At 40.6% G+C, this 23040-nt stretch overlaps 1 protein-coding gene across 2 annotated transcripts in view; it reads left to right on the plus strand.

Annotated features, from left to right (window-relative positions):
* The window catches only part of Agpat4 (1-acylglycerol-3-phosphate O-acyltransferase 4), a 101282-nt gene that overhangs the window by 14076 nt on the left and 64166 nt on the right, over nucleotides 1-23040 (plus strand). For both annotated transcript variants that reach the window (XM_003466380.5, XM_005002172.4), the window contains exon 2: nucleotides 12714-12980. In XM_003466380.5, the coding sequence (XP_003466428.1) occupies nucleotides 12803-12980 (178 nt within the window). In that variant the 5' untranslated portion in view covers nucleotides 12714-12802. The remainder of the gene's footprint in view (nucleotides 1-12713; nucleotides 12981-23040) is intronic.

Raw genomic sequence — 23040 nt, forward strand, 5'->3', positions numbered from 1 at the left:
TATAGAAAGAAAATTATAACAGGACAGAAACTTACAAATTATATATTTGTGAATATGACAAAAAAGCAAAATATAGATGGAAACATCCTTGGATTGGAGCATAGTTTCAATTTTCCTTTGCTTTTACCAGATTTGTATTTTAATATATATTATTACCTTACTACATTCTGTGTTAATCTTTTATTAACTCAGAAAAAGAAAAGAAAAAGAAAAAAAGTCAACTGTGTTCCTCCACCAACATCTGAGCTCCTCTACTGGGTTTTAAGTAGGCAATTTGCTTTCATTTTAGTTATTTGCATGTCAGTTTGATGTATTGGCCCATGCAATTCGGGTGTTGGTAGGAAGAGAACTCTTCATGGTGTTTACCCAATGTGAAGGGTTAGCAAGCAATCATGTGGATTTATCTGTGTGGTTTCTGCAAGCATAATAAACAGAGGAGTCATTGGCCCTGTGCTTGTTGTCATGAAAAAGAACTTTTGCAGTTCTTTTTGAGAACTAGGGGAATTGAGATTGAATTGTATTAAGTCATCCAGAAATTCAGAGAGAGTCAACATTTATTTAGCATCTGTTTATTCTGTAGCAGTAGAAGGGGTGGGAGTTCATCCAGAGGTGGATGTATTTATTCCTCAATAAGTGCTGTAGCTCTTTGGACATAGGCTTACCCTCTTAGATCCTAGAGAGAAGCTCTGTAAAACTCTGAAGTCTGATGCAATGCCGTGTGTAAAGCTCTAATTTAATGTGAACCAGTGGGTTTTTAATTTAATGAATGAATGGGTAACTTTAAGAATAAACCACCTAATGAATGAATAAATTTATCAACTGATAAATGAATGGATGTGTGTATTCTACTTAGAAATTGGTGAAACATCACTGCTTCACCAAGCATCTTTACAACTGAGATAAGAAAAGTCAGAGAGAAGGCCCTGCTTCATATTTCTTCATTGCTGTCATTAATGAAACATCTCAAGGAATAGCCAGCCCACAATTACCCTAGAAGCACTCTTGACATCTGAGTACTTCAGATGTGGCTGTATTTCAGAGCTGCCCCAAAACAGGGGTACTGTAAGTCAACTTATTTTAAGCACTCACAGCTAGCAATTCTGTCTTTAATAAATGATTCATGCTAGAAAAGCATTTGAGTGCATTTGATTTCTAATAAGTCTTGTTTCAGGTCCATTACGCCTGAATCAAGTCAGGAAAATTGCCTGGGTTCATTTGGTATCCCTGTATGAAAATTTAAAAAATACTTGAAAAATTTTTAGCTATTGATCTCCCAGTCTCCACATGCATAAGAAAATAATGATTGTCAATGAATGACAAGAGTCTCCAAGAACACAAAGGTCAAGGGCACTTCAGGACCAGAGACGAGGAGAGAACAGTGTCCAGATATCGATACCTGAAACACAGAAGAAAAACAAAGGCCACTTGCTTATTTCCCCCAAAGCTAGATCATCTGAGCACCCTCGCTGGACTGCTCTATGTGACTGAGCTCCTGTTATCATGACGGAGCATTCAGCTCAGTGCTCCCCAATCTCTGCTGTGCCTAGCCCCCAGGTGTGAAGGTGTATTAGTATCCATGAGGCAGAAACACTAGGAAACATGGACAAGTGGCCACATTTCTCTCCTCCATACTAGGGACGGAACCTAGGGCTTTTGCTCTAAGCTATTCCCTACCCCACTCACTTTTTTTTTTTTTTTTTATTTGAGACAGGATCTCTTCTAGTTGTCCAGACTGGGCTCAGACTTGTGATCTTCTTTCTCAGCTTCCCAGAGAGCTGGGGTTACATGTATGAACCATACACAGCTGGCTCCCATTTGCCATTTTTCTGAGCCATAAAATGGAGACTGGTAACAGAGGCCAAAGTGCCTGCCCTGCAGAGTTCCTGCCCACCTCTCTCCTCGATGCTGTCTCCTGCCACTTTGTAGGCTCGGTGTCTCTGGCATTATTTCTGTTTAGCAGATGAAGAAGCTGAAATTTCTAGAGGTCTAGTGGACAACCTGGTAGGAAACACACACATAGTCATTAGTCAAACTCAGATGCCCCAGCACTAACTACTGGGCCCTCCCTGTCTGGACCTATTTATTCCACTACTACAATGCCCTGGATCCTAAGGAGGTCTCTAGCCCAGGTAGCTCCTGGCAGGGCAAGATTAGCTCCCAACCCATAGAACATTTCCCAGTGTGCAGTTAGTTAGCTGGTTTGTAGGACTCTCATGGAAGCATGGTTTGTTACCAGCCCCTGAATTCCAGTTATTATCACTTCTTCTGGTCTTTCTGAGATAGCTTATCTCTCATGCTGGAAGCCTTCTCAGCTTATTTGTGTTTCCTAGAGATCAGGAAATCTGGTATATTCAGAAGTTAAGAGAATCTTAGTCTCATAGACATTAGTTTTTAATTTCTCTTCCACAAGGTAGAAACCAAGCCCATATTGTATGCACAATTCATTTCTCCAGTGAGATTTGTGTTAGGGAGTGGTGAATGGTTATTACCTCAAGACCCAGGACTTTGAACTTCCTCTGTTTGGGGTGGAAATGGTGCCCTAATCTCTTCACTGCAACTTGCAAGTGGGCATTGAGGGTCTTGTGCATCACTTCAGCTCAGGGCCAACCTGGAGTTGTGTGGATGCCAGAAAAAAGCAGAGGAGGGCCGATGGGGGAAGTCTTACAAAAACAAACTAACAAACAAATTTGCAAACCCATCATTAGAGCCAGAAGTGGAGAAATCTTAGTAAGAGAAGATGATGTAAAATGAAAGTCCCTCACCTGAAATGGCTGGGGCCAGAATGTTTCAGATTTTGAAATATTTGTGTATGCATAATGAGATATCTGGGGGACATCAAGTCTAAATATGAAATTCATTTAATGTTCTGTGTATGTTACACAAATAGGTTAACTGTAATTTTATATTTTTTGTGGCAATGAGGCTTGAACTAAGAACCTTCACAAGTCCCCAACACCCACACCCTTTTAATTTTGAGACAAGGTCTCACTAAGTTGCCCAGGCTGGGCTCAAATTTATAATCTTCCTGCCTCTGAACAGGGATTACAAGTGTGTACAACCACACCCAGCTTTAAGCAATGTTGTAAATTTTATTTATTTATTTGCGTGTTTTTGGCTTGAAGCTCATTTTTTTTCATTAGATTTTATTGGTACATTTTGGATACACAAAATGATCACATTCATCATAGTGACTTTGTATTTGTATATGATATCACTTTTTCCACCCATTCCCCTACTCACCCTTCAATTTCTCCTTTTAATTTTAAATTTTGTGCAGGAAATAGTTCCCAAGGGTAGAATTTTCCTCTTAGGGTATTACCTTGGTACTTCTTAAAATGCTTTGGATTTGGAATTTTCAAATGAGGGATGCTTAACCTGGAGCTGGGAGCAAGAGATGGGCAGCAAGAGGTGGAGGAAAGGCAGGGGCTGGAGGGAGGAGGCACTGTGAGGCTTTGCTGGGCATTGGTGTGTTTAGTCCTGGGACCAAGGATTGTAACCTCCTGACAACAGATGTGTAGACTGAGGCTCAGCAGGGACCAGCAGTTTAACCCAGGTCACAGAGGTAGCAAAGAGGGCTCACTCTCTACAAATGCTCTCCCTCTGCAGCTCCAGTGGGGAAGACAGAAGTGGGGGGAGAGCTGCCAGGTCCACCTCTGTTGCCATGGTGATGGGAGGAGCAGTGGAGGTCCATTCTATGGAAAATCAAGCCCTCTCTTCTGGTTTTTGGCCCCAGCTGGTGGTAAAGCCATGGCCCTTATTCTTGCTTTTGAGGCCAGAAGATCTCAGGCCACTTTGCTTCCCAAGGGATTGCTGCCTGCCTACTGCCTCTGCCTGCAGGTACTTCCAGTCTTCTTAGGTTTTTTTTTTTTTTTTTTTTTTTTGGTCTTTTTCCTTTTTATCGGTACCGGGGATCGAACTCACGACTGCCTGCTTGCAAGTCAGGCGCTTATGCCGCTGAGCTAAACCTCCAGCCCACAGCCTTCTTAGGTTTGTGACCCAACTCACGATGGTACCACAACAAGATGTATGGTATCTGTCATTGTGACAAAGATCACAGCAACAATTTCAACTCAGCATACATCTGTTTTCCTTCCATATCTGAAAACATTTCAGTATTAATCAGAATATGTTAATCAGAATTTTTAAAAGCAGAAATATGTGGACATGTTACTCATATTTAAAATTAATTTTCTTATTTCATGTTGGGTTTTGGTTTTATGGTATAGTTTTCATTAAGACATGATAAAAATCTTTCAGAAGCTTACTTAAGTTGAATATACTTTAAAAATATACCTTCAACTGGATGCAGTGGTGCATGCCTGAAATCTCAGCTACTTGGGAGGCTGAGGCAGGAGAATTGTTGAGGCCAGACTGGACAATTTAGAAAGACCTTGTCTAAAAAATAAAGAGAAAGAGAGAAAGGTAGAGAGAGCGACAGAGAGAGGGAGAGAGGGAGAGAGGGAGAGAGGGGGGAGGGGGGAGAGAGAGAGACTGGTGATGTTGCTCAGTGGTAGGATATCCCTGAATTCAAGCCACAGTACAGAAAAAAAATTATATGCTCTTTGAAATGACTCATACCCTTTTGGTTTTTGGAAATGCAACTAGCCATCTGGTCCTGTCACACTGTACAAACACAGAGATCAGAGTCTTCTAGGCCCTAGGAAAAGCTGGATGAGGGTATAGAGATGGGGGCTGTTACAAGACTGGTTTAAGCTGGTGGCTTAGTAACTCACCATCACCCCAGTCTTCAGTAGTGATACCATGAACTAAAATGCAGAGTGACTCCATGAGGGCTAAAGGTTATGGTGACAGTCTGGTCTCCTCTAAAGGGAGCACAGCCGTGGTTAAAACCATGAGACTAGATGCGGCATGCATGGCTCCCATATTTCCCCACTGTTTAACCTTTGCACCTGACTAAGTCTGACTAAACCTCAGTTTCCTCACCTACGACACAAGCATGGATTCCTCCCATTGGTGATGATTGATGAGGCATGTATAAGAAACATTTATTGTACTGAATCTGAATTACTGGTAATTATTCAAAAATCCTGTGATGTGTAACTATCAGTAGTTTTATCTTATAGAAATTAAGGATCCAAAAGGCCTTAGAGTAAACCTAGTTTCAATTTTTTCCATTTAATTTTTTCTTATGTCAGAAAAAGTTACCTAGATTATGCCTCTGTGTTTGCCTCTGAGTCTTGATTTCCATAGATAAAAACTGTAGCGTTTGTTTTTCTCTGAGGAGCTATCCAGAGTCGACTATTAAATAAATGTAAGCTTAGGAGCACTGCTTTCCTCTACACTGAAGTTTTTATCTTACAGTTAAATTTTGGAAAGGAACTAAGGCCTGTTAGAGAACATAATGAAAGGGCTGAGGATGATTTATGGCTTCTTCAGAGCTTCATTTGTTTTATGGACATCATGTACTATACAGGGATCTTGGAAAAAGTACTGTTCTATAAAATTTTTAAATAAGCTAATTTTGTATAAGCTTCTGCCAAACCATTAGCCTATGATGACTTTTTAATTGAGGAATATTTTAGTTAGTGATGATCCTGATGATAGTTAACTTCAGCCTAGAAAGCTTTCTCTGTTCTTTTGTTTTTGGCCTTAGGCCAATGCAACTGCAAAGAAGCCAGAAACTAAACTTAGCCTGTTTGTCAGAACTAAGTGCTAAAGGCTAAGTGACTTGTGCAGGTTGTACAGGTTCACAGCTGTCTTGCTGGAGTCTGGCTAAATTGATCCAACCTAAAATGGAGCCAGTGATCTGAATATTCGGTACCCAGAAAACCACCTTACTCACCTCTCCTGGAGTGACCCCCCCTTTTTCTCCGGGGCACTGCTGTCTCTGGCTATTCTCTGCCCAACATACCCCAAGCTGGTCTAGAAGCAGAATTTGCCAGCTAGCCCCACTAGAGCCGTGACTCTCTGCCTGCTGTCTGGTTTTTCTTTCCTTTTTTTATCTGGTTACCCTGGGCCACCTGAGAACCTTCTCTGTAGGTGGGAGTTGGGGAGTGGAGGTGGGATTGGATCCCTTAACACCACAGAGGAAGAATACATGAAAAGCTAAAGCCAGCCCTGAGGGATCGATGGGCTTATCTTCCTGAGCAAAATTGGTCACATGGTAATTTTAGGCCAGGCCTAGCTTCCAGGTGACTGACTTGCATATGTGTCAGAGGGTGTGTGCGTGTGTGCTATGCATGTTCACACATGTGCATGTGTGTGTTCATGTGTTTGGGAGCTGTGTACAATCATAACTGTTGTTAGTATTTGAATTAGGCTTTCAGTTTTCTTTCTATACTTGATTTTGAACAAGATGTTCTATACTTAGTTATTCTGCCTGTATAATTTTCTAACCTTTATGTTGCTTATTTTGTTTATTTAATCATTGTAGGACATTGAATAAGGCAGAATATGTGTCATAATGAGGGTGTATTTAATATCGAAATGAAAATGTAAGTTAGGCGTGTTGGCACATACCTATGAGCCCAACATTCTGCTTGGCTGAGGCAGGAGAATCACAAGTTCAGGCCCAGCCTGAGCAATAAGGAATGGTTTAGATTTTAATGATGATGCTGAATTGGCATGGGTATTATTTTAGCAATTCTTAGACTGATTTCTTTGGAAGAAAGTTTTACCTTTCACAGCCCTGACCTGGATGAGTGCTATAATGTGAGAAAAACTGATAAATCAATCAATCTTTAAAAGCAAGTATTAACAGTTAATCCTATTTTGCATTTAGCCCCTCTTCTTGAGTGTAACTAAAGTTCCTGCTTATTTAATAATTGCAGAACATTAAACAAGGCAGAATATGTGACCAAGTTTCTCTTAATGGTTTAAGCTGACAACTCTTGTGTATCTATCTAGAGAAGAACGCAGTTTGAATTCTCTCCTGGGTGTATTCTGAACTTTTGAAAAATTTGCTTGTGTTTCCTCCAGCATAGGCTGGGCAGCATGTGGTAACATCTGTGTCACTGTCCACAGCACATTTCAGAGTCCTATGACCCACAGGCTCCACGCCTGTGTTTGTGCATGTATGTATGCGCATTGTTTCCCTGTTCTGAGTCACTGGCAGCAAGTATAGTTCAGAATGAAAACACAAGGCAAGTCACCCCCAATATGCTCAGAGTACATCAGAGAAGGGCCAGCATCCGGATATTTAGTGAGAGGTAAAAGAGTCAGTTTATACCTCACTGGCTTTCTCAGAAATGTCAGGGGGCATATCTTAGTTTCTCCTTGTCTTCATATTTTCTTTTGAATGAGAGGAACTGCCCTGTTTCCAGATGCTCCCCACTGCAGGCACCGTAGTGTTTTAAATACGTTTTTCTACTTGATCATCATAGATACCTCATGCTGGTGGTGTCTTTCTTATGTTACAGATGAAGAGACTGAGGGCTGGGGAAGTTAAGCAGTTTCCACAGGTGGAAAAGAGCTGAGGTTATATTTGTGGTCTGAACCGCTGACCCTCAGTGATCCCCCACAGCACCCTGAGCTCTCAGCCAGTGCCGTGTCCGCTGGGGCCTCTGGGGTTCCTTCATGTGTCAGAATCTCTCCTGTCTGTTGCTGGCCGGCTGCTCACCACTGCGGTCCTTCCGGACAGTTAAGCAGTAGTGTAGTTTTCTTCAAGCACCTCCCCTTTGTCTAGCTTTCTGTCTTCCCATCTATACACATCTGATTTCCAGGAGGGCTGGAAAATGCAGCCCATCTAGTTCTGTGCCCGCAGGCGGCAGAGCTTCTCATCACAGAAAAGAATGGAAGAAGCACAGGGAAGAAATAAGAAACGCACCATAATGCCATCATCAGAATTTAATAGATAGCTATGGATACACAGTATAAGTGGGTGTGGACGTGTATGTTAGACACATTATTATTTTACAGTGCAGAATCATGCTTCCTGGTGAACTTTTTTTTCACTTAATATATTCTAATATTCTCCCAACATTAGTGGCAATTCTTTATTTTTCAAACAACTATGAACTAATATAACATAGGCTCATAGTCAGCAGTTCTTCAACATGTCCTCACGGACTATCAGGGATTTTGTCAAACCGTCAGTTAAATTCAAATTCCACTAAACTATCAGTACTTGGGAGATAAGATAATTTGGAATAAATTGTTCTTCTTTATGCTAGTGACAGTTTCTCTCTGTCAATATTTAAAACACCAATCCGATAGTATTCAATAATATGTATATTAAACGTATATATATATATTAAACTTAGGAGTCAGACTCTAATTTTTGGAAAATTTAGATAATGTATACAAATTGAGTATTCTGGCATTTTTCCTATTCTCTGTGATTTCTTTTTAAAGTGTTTACATGTTTTAGCATTTCCTTCTATATGTCACCTTCATACACTGGGTTGTCTTTTGTCTGGGACGTGCCACCCAATGATAATCTTCCTCTGTCCCTAAGCCTCAGTGCGTCTCCCCTGTCTGCCTCTATGGATGGCCTGTTTTGGCCTCTCAGCCTGTGGCACGGTGTGAACCTCTTGGCAGGGGTGCTGAGCAGGGTTGATGTCCTGCACTTGACAGCCAGCAGGCCATTCTCAAAGTCATGGATGACTTTTGGGAAAAGGCTGAATGGCACTTCAGAGCTCATCGATGTGCAGACCCCTACTGTGCTGGTTTCTAATACCAAAAATGAGTCACAGGCAGGGGCAGTTTGGGTTTTTCGAGCACAAGAGTTCTTCATCGTTGCTCTTGGTTATAAGAAACTTTGTTCGTTAACATAAGAGATGGAAACAGCTTTATAGTCAGTGGTTGATTTATAAATTTCGTAAGTTACTGGTCTGATATTCTCAGAAATAGCAAAACATTCCTCATGTAATGTCCTTTTAAGGTGAATTTGCTGGAAAGATTCCCCCCATAACTTTGTTGCTGAAAGAGAAGTAGGCAAAGTATTTAAAAATATTTTTTCTTAGCTATTTTCATCACCATCAGATACACCATCTTTTCTTGGCCTGACACTGCACTGGCTAATTGCCATATGAGAAAAGAGAGCTTCCCTTTATTCAAAATGGGAAGGCCGGTTGCCTAAACTTTTATCAAGGGTAAATTTAAGGCACATCAAGTATTTATCCAACGGACACTCTTTATATAATTTGGCCATAATAACGAATCTTACTGTTAAATAAGCTGTATGTGGTGGTGCACACCTGCAATCCCAGCTCTCAGGACATTGGGCAGGAGGATTACTGTGCGTTCAAGGCCACCCTGGGTTACATAGTGAGTTCGATTCCAGTCTGAACTACTTAGTGAAAACTCATCTTAAAAAAAAAAACTCATCTTAAAAAAAATTAAAAAAAATAAACAAAGAGTCCTAAAGTCTGTTAAATTATTTAATAAACTTGCATCATTTTTTGTTTCTTCTCTCTCTCTCTCTCAGCTATTATTATTAGTACATGTTTGCACTGCATAATGAATACGTTCCTCATTCGAAGTTGATACATGTACATAACACATCTTAACTTTTTTTGTCTTCTTCCCCTTCTCCTTTCTTATGTGTCCCTCCCACTTTCAAAAGATCTGTCTCCCTATTTCCTCTGATCTATTATTTGTTTTTTGGGTTTCTTGTATAACAGAAAGCATGCAACATTTAAGTTTGCGTGTTTTATTTTACGATCTCAAGGAGCATCCACTTTCCTACAAATGACTCAAGTTTATCCTTCTCTATTATGGCAGAGTAGTACTCTGCAATTTCTTTATCCATTCTTCTGTTTATATAGCTGCTTCCTAGATTTATTTACTGTGAGTTGTGCTGGTGTAAACATTGGTATGCATGTGTTATTGTAATATAAGATCTTTAAGTCTTTCAGGAAGATACTTTAGAAGGGGAATTGCTAGGTGGAATGAAATTTCTAACGATGTGCTTTTCTGAGAAATAACACTCATACCATGAGACCAGCATTAATCCCTTTCAAGATTAATGTCCCAGTGACTTACCCACCTTCCCCTAGACACACCTCTGAAAGATTCTACCATCTCCACATCACCACACTGAGGACAGACCTCCAACACATGAAGCCTTGAGGTATAAACTGCATCCAAACTGTAGCAATCAGTTTAAATTTCACAAAATTTAAAACCATTCACACATTCTTTAGAATTCTAATTAAAGTGTATCATGGGATATAGAGTAGTGCTTAAAACTCAGACAACCCAGAGCTTCAGACCTGTGCCAGCTTCCACACCAAGGATGTGAGGACACTTGGGAGGTCATACACTTTGGAAGTGATAAAATCAAGATTTGTCTGTCCAATCCCTCATGAGACTTATCCATGTTCCCTTACACATCACTGATTTAGTGTTAGATGGCATTGCAATACTAGTGAGGGTTTTACCTGAGATCATGATGGGCCTTAAAATTTTGCAAAAAAAAATCTTAATTCCCCCCTATAATACCCTAATACTGAACTGGACACCGAGGAAGGCGGCATTGAATCCTTGAATCTCTGGTGTCAGTTGATTTCCTTTTCTTACTGTTAAATCAGCAAAGCAAAGGATTTATCACATATTTTACAAACCCTAAACCCCAGAAATCCCATAAAGAATCAGAGTCTTGTGGCTAGATTGTCTTGAAGTTGTTAGTGGTTAATCCAGGGACAATGAAGAAGTTATAGGCATATTCAAAATGAGACTGCAGTGCCTGCCAGACTGTGACCAAATGAATCACTCCTGTTTATGTGGCTGCTAAAGACAAGTGCGTGGAAAGTGACTGCCGGCGTCATGCCTGTTCCTCAGAGAAAGCCTGGGTGTGTAGAAGCCAAGAAAGGAGTTTCACAGCCAGAAATGTCTGAGGAAGCACTGCCTGGGGAGGGCCTGAGATGTGATCACTGACCCTGCAGGGACTGTGTTTGTGCCAGAGAACAAAGCTTTTTGGGCCTAGAGAATGGAGTCTCAGCTACACTAAGCCGACAGCCAAAGACTGCATGGCATTCCCTTCCTCCTTACAGGTAGTCTGAGCAAGGGTGAATGTGCCTCTTGTGACTGTCTTCTTAACTGTGACCATCTCCAAACAACACAGATAACTGAGGGGCAAGTTCCGTCTTCCCCACCTTGGGCGTACTTTGCACATGAATATCACTGCTGGCCACATTATCTTTTGTTTTTCTGGTCATTTCTGGTTGCTTTGCAAAATGGAGCTCTGAGCCCAAAAAAACACCCTCCTTAGAAGCACGACAGCTCATCAGGTGCAGGAGAGTGATTTGAACTTAAAGCTGAGCCCAAGATCAGTTCTCAAGTGCACTAAGCAAAAACAAGTCCCCCAACCTAGGAGTTGCTTTGATTTCTTATTCTGAAAAATTGGCTAATACTATTCATCTCACGGGGAATGATAATACTCATCTTCAGGGGACTCTTAGTTACATATAATAGGCATGAAGCTATCACTAGATCATTTTTTGGCCTCACTAATTAAGATTTTTAAAAATGAAGATTGTAACAATAGAGGGTTTGTCAACTGTTACTGTTAAAAGTTTGTCCTAGAATTTGTGCTCTTTCTGGGGTAGTTTGAATAACTTTTGCTTCCAGGAGAAGCAGCCTGCTGTGCTTCCACCAGGTTTTCATTAACTTATTTAATCCTGCCTTTTACTCCACTCAAGGTCTTTATTTCCTAAATCAGGAAGTTGTTTTCTTCTATTTGGTGTTGGAGGCTGATTACAGGACCATGAGTCTGGCTGCTCTGTGTGTGTTGAGTTCCTTTCTGATGTTAGGACTGCTAAGGTGTGTGCATGTGCATGTGTGTGTGCATGTGTGCATGCATGCGTGTGTGTGTGTGTGTGTGTAGTGTGTGGAGGGGGGAAGGGTAAATTTTATTTGCTTAATAATTCTTTGCTTTTGCTAACTTGGACAGTTCAGGCCTTGATTGTCTTCATCAAATCATTCTAAAAATATTAAAAAATAAGTGAGCTCCAGCCATATACTGATGGCAGTTCCAAGGTACTTAAGGTAAAATCACTAGTATTGCACTGTATCAGTGTTTGCCAAATAGAAATAAATCAACCAACAGACAATGAGTTTAACCTCAAGCATAAATTTTTCTTTTAAGAGCACTTTGTTCCCGCTTTAAAAAAATAAGTGAGCTCCAGCCATATACTGATGGCAGTTCCAAGGTACTTAAGATTACCAATCTTAAGTATAATCACACTGAAGCTGACAGTCGGTGCTAAGGCCAAGCATTCAGCTGCAATACCGAAATGCAACAAGGTGTATTGTGTGGGGGCCTTCTGGGTGGCGTCTGGTCCAGCTGAGACCCTCCTAATATGAGGTCTGAGTCCAAGGAAGTCCTGCTGGAAGTGGGGATTGAACTGAGGTCTGGAGAAGAGCAAGTGGAGGAAGATAGATGAAGAGGAGCTGAGGAGCGGGCCGATGCAATGGAAGGCAAGGCCTGCGGAGACATGGCGGTTGGAACACAGACCCAGGTTAGCTGGGAGCCTGAAGACCATGACTCCATTGCTTCGCCTCCTCTGGCCTCCATTCCCCCATTTGCCCTAACAGTAGTGACTGCAGGGGGTGCTCAGAGAATTAAAGGGAGGAATAGACTGTACCTAACAGAAAGTAAGCACTGTATCAGTGTTTGCCAAATAGAAATAAATCAACCAACAGACAATGAGTTTAACCTCAAGCATAAATTTTTCTTTTAAGAGCACTTTGTTCCCGCTTTAAAAGCACATCATATTTTTGCTAATGTTTGACATTTGTTTGTGTTCTAGACACTTTTCTGAGCCCTGGATCTTTCTTCCTTCTGGACATATTCTACTGCGGATATTTATTTATTTTTGAACAAAAGCACCCGCACGCCATGGACCTCATTGCGTTGCTGAAGTCTCAGTTCCTGTGCCACTTGATCTTCTTCTATGTCTTCATCGCCTCGGGGCTGATTGTGAACATCATCCAGCTCTTCACGCTGGTTCTCTGGCCCATTAACAAGCAGCTCTTCCGGAAGATCAACTGCAGACTGTCTTATTGCATCTCCAGCCGTAAGACCCTTGTCCACTCCTGCATGTTCTTCTTTGCTGCTGACATGTGGCACACTTGTGCACCTGTTCACGAGCCTTTCGTTCTGTGCTAAGCTGCCATTTCTTTCGTTGTTCTTTGCTCTGTGTTTGAAATGTCTAGGTTTTCGTCACTCTCCAAGAATTATTTTTAAATGACAAATGATGGTAGCTCAAAATGCAGAATACAAAAGGGTCTCTAGAGGAAAGTAAATATGCATTCTGCAACTGCTTCTCTAGTTCTCCTCTTCAGAAATAAGTAATGGTTTCTTAGTTGTCTATATAGAAATATGTGTCTGTGGCTCTCGTGTGCACATGTGTGCATATGAATCTCTGTGTGTGTGTGTGTGTGTGTGTGTGTAGATACACAACACATACACACTGTGTTGGAATGCTAGAGACCAAATACAAATATAATCTTAAAGCTAAATGGCATATACTGTATTGTTTCCTTGTTTGATTTTTTTTTTTCAATTTTTTTTCTTTTGAGGTAACTGTGGATTCATGTGCAACTGTAAGAAACAACACAATGAAATCCCATATAACTTTCATTTACTTTTTCCCCAATGGCAACATCTTACATAAACTAGAGTACAATATTCCAAACAGGAAAGTGACATTAATACAACCTACCAAGCCTACTCAGATTTCTCCACTTTTATACACACTGGCATGTGTGTCTGTGTATGCATGTGTGCGTGCACACATGTGTATGTTTAAGCTAAGCTATTTTAAACATGACTAATTTGACTGGGCTGAGTTTCAACAATTGGAAAAAGATGAATCAGTGTGTAGGGATATCTGGAGATGTGTTGTGCTATTGCTGTTGACTGGCCTTAAAGCTTATACCTATTCTTGAAAGAAGAAGATATACTGTATCAATAGCTACTATATATGTGGGTATAGGTGTATTTCAAATATGAGCTTTTTTAAATTAAGCAATTTAAAAAATCCTGTTACTTTAGACTAGGCCAAGAATCTAAAGTTATTGACATCTTTCTGAGAAGCTTTAAAAGAAGCAATCAAATTTGAATTTGAATCAAAACGATACCTTTTACAATTATGCAAATGGTTACTGCTGATTCAATTAGTTCTTATTTTATTTTATTTATTTTTTTTTTTTTTTAAATTTTTTTTTTTAATCTTTTTCCTTTTTATCGGTACCGGGGATCAAACTCACGACTGCCTGCTTGCAAGGCAGGCGCTTATGCCGCTGAGCTAAACCTCCAGCCCCAGTTCTTATTTTATCTATACTTTTTATTTTTAATTGGCACATAATTATACATACTTATAGTGTGATATCTCAAACATTGCTCTTTTGTGTTGGAAACATTCAAAATCCTCTCTGTAAGCTCTTTTGTTGACAACTAATTGTTGTCATAGTTAGCCTACCGTGCTATGGGACGTTAGGAGTGATTCCACTCCCACTACTGTATTCCTGTTCTATTCTTTCTCTTTTCCACTGCCTCCATGCTCTTCTCAGTTCTAGTAACCACTAGTTGACAGTTTACTCCTGCAGGATTAACTCTGCGGTTCCCACATATAAGGGAAGATACGTGGTATTTGTCTTTCTGTGCCTAGCTTATTACATTTAGCCTGCTGTCCTCCACTTCCATTCGTGTTGCTGCAAATCTTATTATTTTTAATAGCTGAGTATTATTCCACTCTGTATGTATATTTTTCATCCATTCATCTATCAGAGGGCACTTAGGTTGATCCATCCATATTTTGGCTGTCATGAACAGTGCTGTAAGAAAACGTGCAAGTCTCTTCAGCATACTGAGTTTGCTTCCTTTGGATATATATACCCAGTAGGAGGATTGCTGGATTATGTCGTGATTTTATTTCTAACTTTTCAAGGGACCTACATACTGCTTTCTGCAATGGCTGTAGTAATTCATATTTTTGTTGACACTGTATTGACAGTTTCTCTTTATTTATTATTTATTTATAATTTATTTGTTATTTATTATAATAAATATTATTTATTACTTATTACTTATTTGTCTCTTTGCTAATAACTATTCTAATTGGGATTAGATGATAGCATTATTTTTGTTCTTATTTCCCTGGTGAGTATTAATGTTGAGGGGTTTTTTCTTGTATACTTTTTAAAAATTTGTATATCTTCTTTTGGAAAATGCCTTTTCAGGTCACTTGCCCATTTTTTTTTTTGTTGTTGTCTTTTTGAGACAGGGTCTCTCTATGCAGTTCAGGCTGGCCTTGAGCTCACTTTGTAGCCCAGGCTGGTCTCTAACTTGGAACAATCCTCTTGCCTCAGCCTCCCGAGTGCTAGGATTACAGGGGTGAGCCACCACGCCCGGCACCTTGCCCATTTTTTAAATTGGATTCTTATTCTTATTTTGTTGAGTTCTCAATACCCTGTACAGTAATCCTTTGTCAGGTAAATAATTTGCAAAAACATTTTTCATTCTGTAGGTCATCTGTGTTGTTTGTTGATTGTTTCTTTTGCTGTATTGAGGCTGTTAAGTTTTATATAATATCATTTGTCATTTTTGCTAGTTGTGCTTTTGGGATCACGTAAAAAAAAGGTTTGCCCAGACTAATACCCTAAAGCTTCTCCCTCATGCTTCATAGTTTCAAGTCTTACATTTAAATGTGATCCATGTTGAGTTGATTGCATATGATGAGTGATAGGATTCTAGCTTCATTCTTTTGCAGACTATGCCCTTACTGCCTTTGTCTAAACCTCAGTAGGCTACAAATACGTAGACTGGGTTCTCTATTCCGTTTCTTTGCCATGTTTGCTCTTCTGCCAGTACTGTACTGTTTTGGTTTCTATAGCATTGTACTATGTTTTGAAGCCTCTAGCTTTGTTCTTTTGTTTAGTTTTGCTTCAGCTATGGAAGGCTTTTTTGAATCCATACAAATTGCCGGAGCTTTTTTGTTTTGTTTTGTTTGATTGTTTTTGTTTTTCTTCTGTTTCTGTGAAGAACTTTTTTTATTTGATAGACATAACATTTGCATTGAATCTATGATTCGCTTTGAATAATATGGACATTTTAACAACATTAATTTTCCAATCCATGGTTATTCTTAGTTATTCTAGCTAAAATTATACCAATTGTGTTTCTTCAAAAACCAACTGTTTGTTTCATTTATATTTGGTATTATTAAGTCTCTATTTTATTTATTTCTATGGTGATCCTTGTTATTTCTGTTCTTTAATTTTAAGCTTGATTTGTTTTCTAGTTCCTTGAGTTGCACCATTAGATTGTTTATTTGAAAGTTTCCTACATTTTGAGGATGTAGGACCTTTTTTTCCTCTAAATTTTCTTCTTGGTCCTACTTGTCTGTATTCTAAGTTTTGGTACATTGTTTGTCCACTTTACTTCAAGGAATTTTTAAATTTCTCTTTTATTTCTTCATTAGTGCATTGATCTGTCAAGAGTATATGGTTCATTTCTAAAATCCCTCTTGTTGATTTCTAGGTATATTCTATTATTTTCAGGCAAGATAAATGTAATTCAGATTTTTTTCAGTGTGTTGAGATTTCTCTCATGGCCTAACATGTGGTCTAACCTGGAAAATATTCCATGTACTGATTAGTAGAAAGTATATTCTGCAGCTGTTGAATGGAATGTTCTGTAAATGTCTATACTGGAGTTTTACTTCAGTGCTTTGTTTGATCTCTCACTTTAGATCTAGTAATGTGTTCTTCCTATAATTGAGAGCTCCAGTGATGGATGCATATACATATTTACTTTTTCTTACTGAATTGATCCACTTTTCATTATATAGTAGCCTTCTTAATTTCTTTATATGGCTTTCAACTTTAACTCTATTTAACTGTAGCTATACCTGCTTCTTTTAGTTTCCTTTTGCTTAGTATATCTTTCTTAGTGCCTTTAATTTTAGTATATGTATATCTTTAATAGTGAAATAGGGTTTGTTTAGGCAGCATACTGTGGTGTCTTTTTTCTTGAGAAATTTAACCAATTCACATTGAAGTGTTTTATACTGATAAATAAATACACAGTCTTGTTTTTTTTTTTTTTTGATTGTTTTGTCAATTCTTTGTTCCTTTCTCCTCTCTCTTCATTTTTGTGTTTGTTGGTTTACTGCATTGGTAAGGTTTGATTTTCCCTTTTTCTTTTATAAATCTGTTCTACTAGTGAGTTTAGTAAATTTTTGTGTGCTCATGATGATGGGTATCATCATTTTGCTTCTAATTAGGACCCCTTGAATGATTTCTTGTATGGCCAGTTTGGTGGTGGTGAATTTTTATAGTTTTTGCTTGTCTTGGAAAGATGTATGACTCCTTCAAGAAAGCTTTTTGGTACTTTTTTTTATGTGGTACCTATCTCTTTGCTAAATTTATCACTGAAATCATAAACTGCTTTCCTAAATTGTATTATGTCTGTGTTCTCCTGTATCTCATTGAGTTCCTTTATACTCATTATCTTGAATTCTTTGAAGGCAATTCATTGATTTCTTTTGTGGTTGTTGTTAAAGAGTTGCTGTGTTTCTTTTGAGGTATCATATTGCCTTGCTTTTCCATGCTTCTTGTGTTCCTATACTGATACTTGCACATCTGATGGATCAGTTGCCTTAACGAATTTTGTGGGATAGGTTTCACGCTAAGGGACTTTCTCTTGGCCATATGTACCAGAGTGCAGACTAAGTAGGCTTGCCTGGCTTTGATTCTAGATGGGTGCAGTAGTGCTTCATCAGGGTCTAGGCTGTGGAGATGTGTGAGACTGCTCCACTAGCTGAGATGCAGGTCTGTTACTTGGGACAGATTCACCAGCTGCTCTGCATACAGTGTGGCCCACGGTGGGTATGTTGAGCCCATACAGGTGAGAGGCAACTGGTGCAGATGGGTGGGTGCATGTTAGTGTGTGAGAGCCACCAGGTGGGGAGAGCCACCACACTGATGGGCCCAAGTGAGGTAACTATTACTGTGCCAGGTGTCTTTGCAGGCTTGTAAATTTCCAGCCTGCTCAGGGCAGGCTTCCTTCTGGGGCCTACGTAAATCAAGCAGGGATAGCTGTGCCACTGTTTCTTGGGCCACAGGATGGTGAGCAAGGCGGCCTGATTATTTCCCAGGACATCGATTTGTTGAGCTTCCCATGACAAGCCATCCAGTTTCTCCTAAGGGATGAGGGTCAGTGAGTAGGGCCCTATAGGGCCATCTGTCTACTTCTCAGCGGGTCTTTGTGGGCCAGGCCATTCAGAGCTGGCTGTAAGCTGCTTCCTTGATATGGAGGTAGGAGAACCACTCAACTGGCTCACAGTGGCTCCCCTCAGGTGGACGGGTCTCAAGGTGATCCTGTGCAGCAGGAGCAGGAGAGGGCAGAGCATAGCGTGACTGGGCACTTTCTCCAGAGCAGTGTGGCGAGTGGTAACTCAGCAGTTCCTGGACAGGGTCTAGGGCCCACAGAAGTACAGCAGGTGCTTCATGTATCTTGCATTAGTGAGAACTTTGGGGTGGGCATGTTTACCATTTTCCTACTGAACAAAGTCCCTTTTGCTTTAGGGATAATCTCCACTGGAGAGGAGCATAATAGATGCTGTGTGCATTCTTCCCTTCTTTATAAGGCTATTGTGCCTCTGCTCTGTGACATCCCTGCCACATCCCCACTGCATTTCCCTGTTCTCCCTCACTTTAGTGAAATAACTGTTGGTTTTCCACGGTTTGGTCTTTTGTGGGGGGATGCTGAGAAGCATATCGGCACCGTTAGTCAGCCATCTTACAATCACATTATCTTTTGTGGGTCTTTTTAAAAAACTTTTAAAATACTCACTTTAAGGGAAAAAAGTGACAAACATGTTATCCATAATGACTTTTGCCAACTCAGAGCCTGCATATAGGTCTGATACTCTTCCTGATACGGTTTGAGTACAAGACTTATTTCATCTTATAGAATTTTATAGGTCTTGAGAATGTTCATAAAACTATAAGGCTGAGCTATGATTATCAACAAATATATTTAGTCTATTTGTCTGTACCTTATTGTATATATAAAAAGACCCATTTAGTCTAGTACGTTAATGTACTTTTCTTCATCAGGAATATAGTCTCATTCTCCAGTGTGTAGACATGGTCAGTGGTACAGAAAAGCAAAAAATTGTCTGAACAGGACAGAAATTGGAACAGTAGCTGTCTGAAGGAAGAGAGTTTGCATCATGAAGGGAGAGGAGATAACTGCGATTAACCTTGCAATTTTAAACACCTTTTTATACTCTGGCAGCAGGTTTCTATTTATGTGGAATTAGATTTAACAAAGCAATGCTGGTTGCAGTTTGCATTGAAACTTGTATTTATACAACTTGCATTCACTTTGGGAAATCTCCAAAACCTGTCAGTTTCCATTTTGAAAAATCACATATATTTGCACTGTCATAGCCCCTATCCAACGTTTAAGCAAATGCTTAAGAATCAGCTTTCTCATTTTGAGTTAAAAAGTAAGAAATAAGATTCAGAATCAGACTTCCTATAATATTATAGTTTGCTTTCGGTTGGTGCTTAACATAAACTAGGTTATGTAGGATCATGTAGATATTTTTCTGAGGGTGCTTTAGCCTACTTGTTTCTAGTCAAAATTAAGATGGGTAACAAATTTAGAAAGCAAGGTGAACATTTATCATTACAGATTAATTAAATTAGAACAAATTCCATGAAACCCAAAAATTGACCATACAATCCATACTGACTCTGGTGGAAAAAAAAAAAAAATGACCATATAAGAGGTCGGCATTTTAGGACAGGATGCTGCAAAGGGCAAGCAGTCCAAACTTGCTGAGCTACAGACCTCTCCATTCAGGTGCCTGCCTCTCTAGCAGAAGCCCTTCGGGTGTGCCTGATTACTCTCTGCACCTGCTTTCCCACAGGCAGCTGACTGTGGCTTCCAGTCCAGCCAAGTCCAGCCGTAGCAGGAAGCATCTAAAGGAGGAAGGAAAGGTCGATCCTGGCCCCTGGGGGAAAAACGTATCGGGAGGGGAGGGTGATCCAGGCTTGTTTTGGTCATGGATATCTCCTTGTGCTGGGTCACTGCAAAGTAGGACTTGTGTCCATCTCCAGGCTTTCCCCTGTCTGGTAGCCCAGCAGGCATGAGAGGGCAGAGCTGCCCTTTTTCCATGCTCTCTGTGACTGACAGATTACCTTACACTCTGCTTGTTTCACAGCCACCAAAGCCATGTAAAAAGAATGTTTAGGAAGCTTTCTTGGCCCTGTGATTTCACAGGCTACAATTCGTGGGCTAGTAAACAGCTTGAAGAAGAGAGGCCTTGCGGTTTCGAGATTCCATTCAGTTTACCTCTCCTCTTCTCCCTGAGTTCAGATAAAAACTGTTCATGGAGTTTAATTGTGTCTTCTAGCATATAAATCACTGAAAATCAGTTGCAGCTGATTTTCTGAGAAAAAGGCAGAATAAATGATTTCTTTGAGATGCAGATCTGTGCATCACCCTAGTCACGTTTCACCAACAGCTATGTCATTGTCTCTTCCTACATTAAGTGTGTGATTAGTGCCTTTTGCTGCAGTACGTCGGTGCGTGCAAAGTCACCAGCTCTGGCCTGATGGAGCCTGTGTTCCAAAGGCTACTATGATGTCAGTGACAAATAGAGACAAAGCATAGGAAAGACACAGTTGCTCTAGTGGCAAAGATCGATATCCTAAGTAAGAATTTGAAAATTGAGTCGACATGGCTGTCTTTTAGGGAATATTTGTCTTATTTTTGCTTTGCTTTTTGCAGAAAAGAGCTGTTTAGTCAGAGTTAGACTCCCTAGTGAGAAGGGCAAAGATGGAGCAAGCTACTATAAGGTGAAGAAGACAGTAACAAGAAGTAGGGTGAAGGCAGAATTTTATCACCTTCCTACTGTGCAGGTGTGCACACTGATGTCTTTTTTTCCTCCTAACCGCCATGAGTTTTAAAGAAATCAGACAGACTAAGAGAGGTTTTTAATGTCAGGATTAGACAAACAAAAAGAAAAGTAGGAGCTGGGAAAGGCTACAGATGTCATTAATATTCTGGAAAGGACAGATCAATAAGACAAGATGAAATTGCCCAGCCCTGTCCTCAAGCTCTGGTGCTTTGCTTCTAAATTCACAGCTGCTGTCCACCCACTCCAAGAGTCTGAGCTGCCTAAAGCCTCCCGTCTCTGACCCTGACTGATTCACAGCTCCATGGCCTTTCTCTCATGGGCAAGGCCACATTGGTGGGGGGCAGAATTTGAGGTACTAGAATGCAGACTGTGACAGCATGCCCACCTACTAACTGGCTGTGTGTTCCACCATGGACAAACCACAGAAACCTCCGAGTCCAAAGGCTAGGAGCCGTCACAATGGCTGGCTGAAAAGGCAAAATGAAATGCTGTGGACAAAAGTGCTTTATAAATATTCAAAGCACATGCAGTTTGGGATGAAGATTAGAACTTTTACTGACAGAGGAGGGAGAGTAAGAAAGGCAGGCAAAGGTATCTTTGTTTTTCTTGCCATTATGGCTTATTATGTGGACAGGTATATTCTAAAAAGTCAACTGTATTTGAAGTGAAGATAATGGAATATAAGTGACTAAGACTCCAATATTGTTCTAATGAAAGATTTTTATTTTTGTCACTTTCGCTCTTGGGGAGCTGTTTATTTCCCCTTCCCCATACTCGCTCTTCTCAGGAGGTTATTGCATTTGTAGTAAAGCTGATCGGAAGTGTTTGAGGGTGGAAAGAAATGCAAGCTTCAAATAGCCACTTACAGCAACACTTTGCAACAGATGTGGGCTTTGCTGCTGGAATAATAATGGACCCTTGCAGGGAGCTGGGTAGCGGGCAGTGGCTAGCAAGCCTGTGGTTCTATCTGGAAGGAGAATAGGGCTTGGGTACTTGTCAGTAACAGCCTTAGCAAAGGCTACGCATAGGGGAGGATAAGAGAGCTCCATGGTGCCAAAAGGCACTGAATTCCAAGGTGTTCTGGTACCAGAGTGGGGCTGAAATCAGAGAGTGGGAATCTACTGTTCTGCTTAGAAAAGCAGACTTTCCCCCCAGCTAGGACCTTCCAGTGGGACTGTGAGAAAGTGTAGTCTTCTGGCTAGATGGAGGACTTGAGGCTTTGTTCCCTCCTCTGGGTAAGGGACCAGTCCCTCGAGTATGACTCTGTTCATGTTCTTATTCTTCATGACCTGTGTCATTGGACGGGCCTTTAGATCTAATGAGGTGTAGCTGGAGGAAGGAGAGCAGCCTCTGGTACATGGATCAGAACACAGCATAACCAGAGTCCTCCTTCTGTTTCCCCACTAGGGCTGTTGTTGCCACTGTTTGCACTATAAAGTGACCCTGCATAGGCTGGTCCAGTTCAGAGGCCAGCAGACCCATCAGCTTCCCCCCAATGTCAGCTCTGTCTTTAGATACAGCTACTGACCTGCTGGGACCCACTAGAAAGGCCTGAATTTGAATTTTATCTTCACTCTTGATTAAGTGAAGAGTTATTAAGTGAAGAATTATTGCATACATTTTGCAATAATGCATTTTCAAATAATTGTGAAACAAAACAATGTTTTAAATGATGATCTGGGGAACTCCCATGAGGCAGGGTAATAGAAGTGTCACCACCTCTGCTCCCAACCAGGACAGATTTTGGGTCACTGATGTTTGAATTCTGCATCAGAAGTTTATACCAATTAATCTGACCCTCTAGCTCTATCTACCTGCCTTTCTGACTCTGAGAGGTAGGAGAAGGGTGGTGATGGCATCATGCTTGCCAAGTGAGTTAGCTGAGAGACACTCCTGGGGTTCCTCTTCCATTCACTGTCTCCCTGTTGGAATGGCCAGTAGGGAGACAGTTCCCACATTCACACCGTTCCAGGTAGAGCAAGGGGAGGAGTACACCCAACTCTAGCCACAGAACAATGTGGAACTCTGGGAATCTCTTTCCTAGAACTCAGCCTCACCATCTGTGGAGTCCCAGGTCTGTCCACACAGGGGTTGGAGCCAGGCTCTGGGTGAGCCCCTCAGTGAGAGTTGAGGGTCCATCTAGCATGTGCTCTTGGAGCTCTTGCCAGGAGCGAGAGGAAGAAAGAGACTTGACTTC

The sequence above is a fragment of the Cavia porcellus genome, unplaced genomic scaffold (assembly GCF_034190915.1).
Source record: "Cavia porcellus strain 051 isolate PalLab524CR breed Dunkin Hartley unplaced genomic scaffold, mCavPor4.1 scaffold_22, whole genome shotgun sequence".
NCBI lineage: Eukaryota > Metazoa > Chordata > Mammalia > Rodentia > Caviidae > Cavia > Cavia porcellus.